This window comes from Triticum aestivum, chromosome 6D (assembly GCF_018294505.1).
Source record: "Triticum aestivum cultivar Chinese Spring chromosome 6D, IWGSC CS RefSeq v2.1, whole genome shotgun sequence".
Lineage (NCBI taxonomy): Eukaryota > Viridiplantae > Streptophyta > Magnoliopsida > Poales > Poaceae > Triticum > Triticum aestivum.
In genome coordinates this window covers 131,781,012-131,790,757 of record NC_057811.1, presented here as the reverse complement: position 1 = coordinate 131,790,757, position 9,746 = coordinate 131,781,012, and the positions used below count along the sequence as shown (strand labels likewise).

The window sequence follows — 9,746 nt, the reverse complement described above, 5'->3', positions numbered from 1 at the left end:
CCCGCAGGGCTTCGCCAAGCACCGCGGGAGAGGAGGAGGAGGGAGAGGGGTAGGGATGCACCGAAAGAGAGACGTTCTCCTGTCTTGGGCAGCCCAAACCTCAATTATATATAGGGGGGAGGGGGCTGCGCCCCCCTTAGGGTTTCCACCCCCAAGAGGAGGCGGCCAGCCCTAGATCCCATTAAGGGGGGCGGCCAAGGGGAGGAGAGGGGGGCGCCCCACTAGATGGGCCCTAAGGCCCATCTGGACCTAGGGTTTGCCCCCTCCCACTCTCCCATGCGCCTTGGGCCTTGGTGGGGGGCGCACCAGCCCACCTGGGGCTGGTCCCCTCCCACACTTGGCCCACACAGCCTTCTGGGGCTGGTGGCCCCACTTGGTGGACCCCCGGGACCCTCCCGGTGGTCCCGGTACATTACCGATTTCACCCGAAACTTTTTCGGTGACCAAAACAGGACTTCCCATATATAAATCTTTACCTCCGGACCATTCTGGAACTCCTCGTGACGTCCGGGATCTCATCCGGGACTTCGAACAACATTCGGTAACCACGTACATACTTTCCCTATAACCCTAGCGTCATCGAACCTTAAGCGTGTAGACCCTACGGGTTCGGGAACCATGCAGACATGACCGAGACGTTCTCCGGTCAATAACCAACAGCAGGATCTGGATACCCATGTTGGCTCCCACATGTTCCACGATGATCTCATCGGATGAACCACGATGTCGGGGATTCAATCAATCCTGTATGCAATTCCCTTTGTCTAACGGTATGTTACTTGCCCGAGATTCGATCGTCGGTATCCCTATACCTTGTTCAATCTCGTTACCGACAAGTCTCTTTACTCGTTCCGTAACTCACATCATCCCGTGATCAACTCCTTGGTCACATTGTGCACATTATGATGATGTCCTACCGAGTGGGCCCGGAGATACCTCTCCATTTACACGGAGTGACAAATCCCAGTCTCGATTCGTGCCAACCCAACAGACACTTTCGAAGATACCCGTAGTGCACCTTTATAGCCACCCAGTTACGTTGTGACGTTTGGCACACCCAAAGCATTCCTACGGTATCCGGGAGTTGCACAATCTCATGGTCTAAGGAAATGATACTTGACATTAGAAAAGCTCTGAGCAAACGAACTACACGATCTTGTGCTAGGCTTAGGATTGGGTCTTGTCCATCACATCATTCTCCTAATGATGTGATCCCGTTATCAACGACATCCAATGTCCATGGTCAGGAAACCATAACCATCTATTGATCAACGAGCTAGTCAACTAGAGGCTTACTAGGGACATGGTGTTGTCTATGTATCCACACATGTATCTGAGTTTCCTATCAATACAATTCTAGCATGGATAATAAACGATTATCATGAACAAGGAAATATAATAATAACCAATTTATTATTGCCTCTAGGGCATATTTATAACAGTGATGTATTACGGAACGAGTAAAGAGACTTGCCGGTAACGAGATTGAACTTGGTATGAAGATACCGACGATCGAATCTCGGGCAAGTAACATACCGATGGACAAAGGAAATAACGTATGTTGTCATAACGGTTTGACCGATAAAGATCTTCTTAGAATATGTAGGAGCCAATGAGCATCCAGGTTCCGCTATTGGTTATTGGTCGGAGAGGTGTCTCGGTCATGTCTACATAGTGCTCGAACCCGTAGGGTCCGCATGCTTAACGTTCGTTGACGATATAGTATTATATGAGTTATGTGATTTGGTGACCGAATGTTGTTCGGAGTCCCGGATGAGATCACGGACATGACGAGGGGTCTCAAAATGGTTGAGAGGTAAATATTGATATATAGGATGATGGTATGCAGACACCAGAAGTGTTCCAGAAGGTACCGGGTACATATCGGGTCACCGGAAGGGGTTCCAGGCACCCCCGGCAAAAGATATGGGCCTTATGCGCCAAGAGGGGAACGCACCAGCCACAAGGGGCTGGTGCGCCCCACATATGGGTCGGCCAAGGGTGGAGAAGGAAAGGGGAAGGGAGAAAGGCAAGTGTTGATTAGGATTCCCACTTCCTTCTCTCTCCCCCCATCTTTCCTTCCCCCTCCGTCAAATATGGCAGGGGGTGCAGGGCAAGGAAGCCCCAAGGGGGCCAGCGGCCAGCCCTTGGGCGGCTCCTGGCCTCTCCCCTCCCCCTCCCACCTATATATATGTGGGGAAGGGGGCGCCTAGAACACACACCATCAATTATTAGCCGTGTGCGGCGTCCCCCTCCACAGTTTACACCCCGGTCATATTCTCGCGGTGCTTAGGCGAAGCCCTGCGTGGATCACTTCACCATCACCGTCACCACACCATCGTGCTGACAGAACTCATCTACTACCTCGACATCTTGCTAGATCAAGAAGGCGAGGGACGTCACCGAGCTGAACGTGTGCAGAACTCGGAGGTGCCATACGTTCGGTGCTTGATCGGTCGAAGCTAGAAGAAGTTCGACTATATCAACACCGTTGTCAAACGCTTCCGCTTTTGGTCTACGAGGGTACATGGACACACTCTTTCCCTCATTGCTATGCATAGATCATTGCGTGTGCGTAGAAACATTTTTGTTTTCCATGCAACGTTTCCCAACAAGACATACATCAAGTGTTCTCAAATCCATAAAAGTATTCAATCCGATAGTAGTGAAACCTCAAAGGTAAAAACGGAATTCATCACAACAAGATAGAGAGGGGAAAACACTATATGATCCAACTATATTAACAAAGCTCGCGGTACATCAAGATCGTGCCAAATCAAGAGCACGAGAGAGAGAGAGAGATCAAACACATAGCTACTGGTACAAACCCTCAGCCCCGATGATGAACTACTCCCTCTTCGTCATGGAGGCCGCCAGGATGATGAAGACGGCCTCCGATGATGATTTCTCCCTCCGGCGGGGTGCCGGAATAGGGTCGCGATTGGGTTTTCGAGACTATAGAGGCTTGCGGTGGCGGAACTTCTCATCTAGGATTCTTTAGGGAGGTTGGGGTATTTATAGGAATTTTTTGCATCGATCTCATGCCAAGGGGCCCCACGAGGGAGCAACAAGCTCGGGGGCGCGCCCTAGGGGGCGCCCCTAGGCTTGTTGTACCCTCGTGGCTCTTCTGGCCTGGCTCCGTGGGTCTCTTCTGGACCATAAAAGAATCACCGTAAATTTTCAGCCCATTCCGAGAACTTTTATTTCTGCACAAAAAACAACACCACGATAGTTCTGCTGAAAACAGCGTCAGTTCGGGTTAGTTCCATTTAAATCATACCAAAACCATATAAAATTATTGTAAACATGGCATGAATACTTCATAAATTATAGATACGTTGGAGATGTATCATATCACCAACTACCGCAGAGCTTCTCTTGTCGACGCATCATCCACTCTGAACGCATAAGGGGAAACAGCAAGTGGATGGCAGGACTCAATCCGATCCTAAGAAGACACTGTCTTGGAAACACCGGTGAAGGGCGTACATAGCACCGTCGGGGATTAAGAGAGGACAGCGGCGAGCACCGAAGGAGGACAACAAGGAAGCAACCAGGTCTCCAAACACCATGCTCCCAACGGAGGAACGACGTTGAGGATGCCGCCATCGTGCCGATCCAACACCGAATCGAGGCTTTCGGCCGAAGACAAGCACCAACTCCAAGAGAGCGAGGGAAATGACAAACACGCCTCGACGACGCCTCCATGGAGGGGAATGACAACCATAGGTTCCACCGCATCCGGCCCGGCGATCGCCGTGCAAGACTTTCATCCGCGCGTCGCACATCTCCACACCTCCAGGAACTTGGTGACACCATCCAAGAAGCCTCACGCCGCCGCCGCTGCAGCGCCAATTCGATGAAGCCGCAAAGCCGAGGGACGGCGGCCGGCCACACACACGGCAAGGGGGAAACATAGCCACACCACCAACTCCAAGCCTTGACGAAGAACCACAACCACCCCACTCCTCCGGCAATGTCCAGGACCGCCCACGATAGCCATCGCCCACTCCAAGGGACGGCCTTGCGACAGCCAGACCTGCCTCACCACGAAGAACTCCCATGCCAGCACCACCAGAAGCGCAGCGCCGCTCGCCACACAACACAGGAGTGACCGGCCGCTTGTTGCTCGCCAGAACTCCATTCTGGCCGAGCCGTCACCCACCTGCCCGTAAGCTCACGCCGCTGCCTCCAGACAGCGCTGCCTCCACCAAATCGGACCACCGCACCGCTGTCGTACCCCGCCAGACCCGCCGCTTCGTCGCGCCTCCTGCCAAGCACCAGCCGCCTCCCTCTCACCCGGCCAGGTCGGATCTGGCACGACCCAATCCTGCCACGATGAGATGTGCCGCTGCAGCCTGCGCACACCGCCGTGACGCGCCGCGGCTGGGCAGTGAGCTGCGCCGCCCTGGTCCGCCATCCGCCTGCACGCCCTCTAGGCCACCGGCCTCCGAAGTCCGCCGTCAGGTCGAAGAAGAGGCTCCCCGCGCCCTCCCCCTCACCAGGAGATGTGATGCAGATCCCGCCGCCACTGGCACCACGCGGGCTTTGCCCGGCGTCGGCGGCTGGGGACGGGAGGGAAGGTGGGATCGAAGACTGGTGGCTAGAGTTCACGCACCCGGGTCGCCCCGCGGGGGAGGGGGGACATGGGGCCTCGGAAGGGGGGACGCAGCAATCTATGACCACAAAGGAATGGAAAGGTGAGGAGGAGTGCTACCTTCGACTTCATCGATGCACATGCACGAGTGCGCGCATGGCGGGGGCGTTTCTCTCCGGTGTCTTCTTCTCTCGCTGTGTTGCGTTTGTCTGCCTTACTGCAGCTTGCAGGTCTAGTATATTTTGGTCCAGCCTTGACGTTCTCTTCCCGCCCACACGTACGTGTGGCTGCATGCTATGCATGCATAGAGCAATACTGGTACATGGGCATGGCATGTCGGCAAAGTACGTTGCCGCGAGTGCCGGCTCCGGCCGGCGTGCCGATCGAGCGAGGCCGAGACAGTGCCTGTAAGACTAGCCACAATGGGTAGTAACATAGACTAGTAACATGCCACATAGACTAGGTCGTCAATTTGATAAATCTAATACAAATCATATATTACAAAAAATATACCAATATAAACTTTAGATGTTCTATTTTCAAACGGTATAATTTTTGTGTTATATAGTTTATATTAGGGTGATAAAATTGGCAACCTAGGTATACGCGTATGACTTGTAAACTGAAACGGAGGGAGTACCTATATACTCATCTTGCCTTGATATGTGTGGTAACATGCAACACTTTATTTATTAGGCTATAGACTTATCTTGCCTTGATATGTGTGATGTTACTCATACTGTTAGTAAGTAGCTATGTTACCACATGCCTCTCTTTCTTCATTCATTGCTTATCATATCATCAATTTTATATATTGCTTATCATATCATCAATTTTATATAGATATGTGTGATGCTCTCACCATGGGCAGTCTAACGCCATGGACACAGCGGTACATGCGTACAGTATGCGGCAGTTCCTCCATCTTACGAGATCATGCCGTGCGTTGCGTGCATGGAACCAGCCGGCTGGGTAAAGGAAAAAAATCTCTGACGCCCCTGGGAACTGCTGCAGTTGCACGCCCGCACGCACGTGTCCACCGAAGAGCGTAGAGGCGCTCGGGTGCACGCATCTCAGGACAGATGATTTGGCCTTGTCGACCGATGAGGGTGGGGGAGATCAGCATCGAAGCGCACTCTTTGTCCGGGGGTGCCAATCGGGAAAGCTCGCGCGCGCCGTCGGGAGCTGCACCGCACCGCACCGGGGGGCACGTCGCCTCGCATGCACGGCACGCACAGTGCAGCCGGCCGGCCGGCCGACCGAATCTTCTCGGCGCCGCATCACGACCGTCGACCGCCACGGTAGTACGACCGGGACGAGAAAAGTACTCAATCAACGAGCTAGCACTAGCGTTTTTTCCAGCGTTTTAGCGCAAGGCGGTGGGGGTGGGAAGTTTGGCCGGCCGCCGGGCCAATCAGGGCGCATGGCCCCGTACGTCCTGCCAGATCGCTGGGCCCCCGCCGCCGCCACCTCCGAGCAGGGCCCACGCGGCCATGCTAGGATATGGTGATATGCTCGCGCCCGATCTCATCCACATCACGCCCATGTCTAGGGCTCGCACCGATCGATGACAGGCATATCCGGCTAGGGTGTCGTCGCTTCGAATAGATAGATCGATCACACGACGAGCACGGTCCGGGCAGTAAAATCAACAGCCTTGGCCAAACAAGCTCAGCTCGGCCGACACGGTCACATGACGCGCCTGCGCATGCTCGATCGGCTCGCGCGCGCTGCACCCTCTCTGTCCGTCCCCATCCGCCGCGGGATATGACGGCAGCCGGTTCGTCATTCCGCGCCACGGTCAAATGACGGGCCTGCCCCTGGCCCGGTTCCCTCGGCGGCAGGTCAAGGCTCATCAAGCTCACACGTCCACGTCGCCAACCGGTAATCTCTCTCGGGCGTCAACGCGGGCCGATCCGGTTATGCGACCTGATGCGATCCTCCCTTGCGCGCGCTGCGGCGCCGGAGCTCGTCGTCGGCACGCGACCGCGACGTCTCTCCGTAGAGCACGCGCCAAAGTTAATCCCCCACTACTCCAGTATCTACCACTCCTTCCAGAAAGTTCGCAAACCAATTAATCATGACCACTCCGTGCGGTAAAACTATACGTATGTATTTGGTCCACCTCTTGAGCTCAGCTGGGAGTGTGAAGGAAGAGCCAGCGGTATATTCGCGGACGCGGCGAACTTCGCGAAAGGTGAAGGGGCTTTTCTGACATTTCGAGCAGATCATTAAGCGGGAAAGGTAGGCGAGCTGGATGGACGTCGACGGCCAGCGGTCACAGGTTAATGATGAGGACGAAAGGCGGTGAATTATAGGCACTAATAATCAGCTGGTTGGCCGTGGACTGGGACAGCGTCAAACCGCCCCAGCCTGCATAAAGCTGATCTTTGTCGCTTCCACCTTTGGGACATCGGCCATGTGACGCGTTTACGGATTGCCCATTTTCGTGACATCTACCTACACGAATTTCACATTTTTTTTCATCAAGTTTGGGTTGCTTACTTAATAATTCCACATCTGTCTGGGAACATCGTCAACCAGGCACATGATGGTGGTAGTGGTGTGAATCTTTTAGCAAGATCTTGCAAAACTCATGGAGCGCTGCAACTTGCAAGAGCAACTTCCAGACTATCTTAGCTGTCCCATAAGCGATGGTGCTTATAAACCTAAGACGATAGGCGGTGTACTAATTAGCACTAACCGACTTGATAGACCAGTGTCATTATGCTCTGATCCTTTGATCATCCGTCCAGAACAAGTTTAATGTAAGTCCAACCCGTGACATAAAAATGATCGGCATCGAAGCGGTTGTCGCGTCTTTGCCTTGCCGCCACTCTCGTGCGCGGGGCCCACCGCTCACGTGGGCCAGAATCGACATGCGGGCCCCCACCACCTCGCCCCAAATCCACGAGATCAACATTTTCTGCGGCTTTCGCTTGGCCCAGAGGCCTCCACGTCCGCCCCCTCGCGCCACGTCACCGTCCCTGTCCCGCGCCCCCACCTACCAATATCTCGGGCTGGGATTCCCTCCCACGACCGAGCACGCGACGCCGGATTTGCCTCGCCGCCCCCCGCTATAAAGCCACGGACGGCCGCGGCTTCCACTCACTTTTGCTTCGCCGTGGAAGGGGGAAATCCTGGTAGCTGGCTAGCTTGCTGCTTCGCTTCCAAGTGTTGCTGCTGGTGGGTGCTGTGGTGTGAGGTGCGATGGAGCTGCAGGGGCTGGGGAGGTACTGGGGCGTGGGCGGGAGGAGGTGTGGGTCGTGCCGGGGTTCGCCGGCGGCGGTGCACTGCCGGACGTGCGATGGGGGCAGTGGGGACGGGGCGTACCTCTGCGCGGGGTGCGACGCGGGGCACGCGCGGGCGGGGCACGAGAGGGTGTGGGTCTGCGAGGTGTGCGAGCTCGCGCCGGCCGCGGTCACCTGCAAGGCCGACGCCGCCGCGCTCTGCGCCGCCTGCGACGACGACATCCACCACGCCAACCCGCTCGCGCGCCGCCACGAGCGCGTCCCCGTGCAGCCCATCGGGTCCTCGTCCCCCGAGGGGCAGGAGCCGGATGCGTTCGTGATGTCGTTCGGCGGCGCGGTCGACGGGGAGAAGCAGGACCCCGTGGTGAACCTGAACGACGCTCTGGAGGCCGGCGCCGGCGGCAAGGAGAACGTGAAGCTGGACTTCCTGTTCGCGGACATGATGGACCCTTTCTTCGGCTCCGAGCTCCCGCGCTTCCCGCACGCCGACAGCGTTGTCCCCAGCGGCGGCGCGGTGGAGCTGGACTTCGGTGGCGTCGCCGCCCCCGCCGTCGTCTCCAACCCGTCCTACAGCTCCTACACGGCGGCGTCGCTCGGTGGAAGTGTAAGCCCTCCTTGCTTTGCTTTCCTCCAAGAAACATAGCCTCGCGTCATCTGTTCTATACTAGCGCACCTTGCTGACCTTTATTGGCCTTCGATTTAGCAGGGCTCGTCGTCGGAAGTCGGCCTGGTGCCGGACGCGATCTGTGGCCGAGGCGGCGGCATCATCGAGCTGGACTTCGCACAGTCCAAGGCCGCGTACCTGCCCTACACCCCCACACCAAGCCACAGCACTGTAAGTGCCTAACTAGATTAGCCAGCTGACTGTTTTATCATTGAGTGCATGTAATTGATCACCGGTCTTGTGATTAAACAGGTCTCCTCGGTGGATGTTGGGTCGGTGCCGGAGCGGAGCGACAGCCCCATCGCGGCGGCGACGCCGGCGACGGGGGAGGGGAGGGAGGCGCGTCTGATGCGGTACCGCGAGAAGCGCAAGAACCGGCGGTTCGAGAAGACCATCCGGTACGCGTCCCGGAAGGCCTACGCCGAGAGCCGGCCGCGCGTCAAGGGCCGCTTCGCCAAGCGCGCCGACGACGCCGACGCGGACTCCAACGCCGTCGCGGTGGGCACGATCACCACGCCCCGGCCATGCGTGCTCGACTTCGGCAGCTACGGCGTCGTGCCCACCTTCTGAGGCGGCGCCTAATTTCGTGTCCATTTCCTCTGGCGAGCGTGCCGGCTGGGTGCCTAATTAAATCCGGCACGGCATGGCCGGCACGCACGAGCGCGCCGACGTGCATGCGTCGCACGTCGTGTTCCCTCTTGTATGATTGCATGTAATGTTTCTCGAGCTGGCTGATCGCTGGCTCGAGTGTAGTATACTACTCTACTCGACAGACACGCACGCACGCACGCATGTTTTGCTAGAACTAGAATAATACAGATAGTTCTAGTTGACTAGTCTACTACCTGTACCCTTTTCTGGGCTAGCTTGATGGCAAATTAGGCTAGGGCAATGTAACGTGTTTGCTGGAACAGCTTAGTTCTAGTTTCGGATCCACAGGATACTTATCTCCAAAAGTCATCTTCTCCACTTATCTCGCGTTTTACAAACCAAGGTTTAAGTGATACGGACGTCATCTTCAAGATACTAAGACTTGTCGCTTCTCTAAGTTGTACCAGTAGCAACGCACGTCTCAGGCATTGGTCAAATGAGATCGGCATAAAAATAGAATACAATAAAATTTCTAAAAGGTACGAGTTAAATGGAAACACATCTTTTTTACAGTGAGACATTATTGTCGTCATGTTGCACAGAGACAAAAATATATTGGTTAATCCATTCTGTGTTTTAATAG

At 55.5% G+C, this 9,746-nt stretch overlaps 1 protein-coding gene across 2 annotated transcripts; it reads left to right on the top strand.

The window, feature by feature from the left end:
• The first annotated feature begins 7,672 nt into the window (after positions 1–7,672).
• LOC123144093 (zinc finger protein CONSTANS-LIKE 1) lies at positions 7,673–9,485 on the top strand. Of its 2 annotated transcripts, none has more exons than XM_044563113.1 (3): positions 7,673–8,452; positions 8,552–8,683; positions 8,765–9,485. In XM_044563113.1, exons 1-3 carry the CDS (start codon positions 7,808–7,810, stop codon positions 9,080–9,082), a joined length of 1,095 nt encoding a protein of 364 aa, XP_044419048.1. In that variant the 5' UTR covers positions 7,673–7,807; the 3' UTR covers positions 9,083–9,485. The 2 variants fall into 2 exon arrangements, with proteins under 2 accessions (XP_044419048.1, XP_044419049.1); XM_044563114.1 differs by having other exon boundaries at positions 7,705–8,452; positions 8,555–8,683.
• The last annotated feature ends 261 nt before the right edge of the window (positions 9,486–9,746 follow it).

Coding starts and splice junctions, on each gene's coding strand:
- LOC123144093 (XM_044563113.1), top strand. CDS start 7,808: ATGGAGCTGCAGGGGCTGGGGAGGTACTGGGGCGTGGGCGGGAGGAGG. Junction 8,453..8,551: donor CGGCGTCGCTCGGTGGAAGT/GTAAGCCCTCCT, acceptor CCTTCGATTTAG/CAGGGCTCGTCGTCGGAAGT. Junction 8,684..8,764: donor CCACACCAAGCCACAGCACT/GTAAGTGCCTAA, acceptor GTGATTAAACAG/GTCTCCTCGGTGGATGTTGG.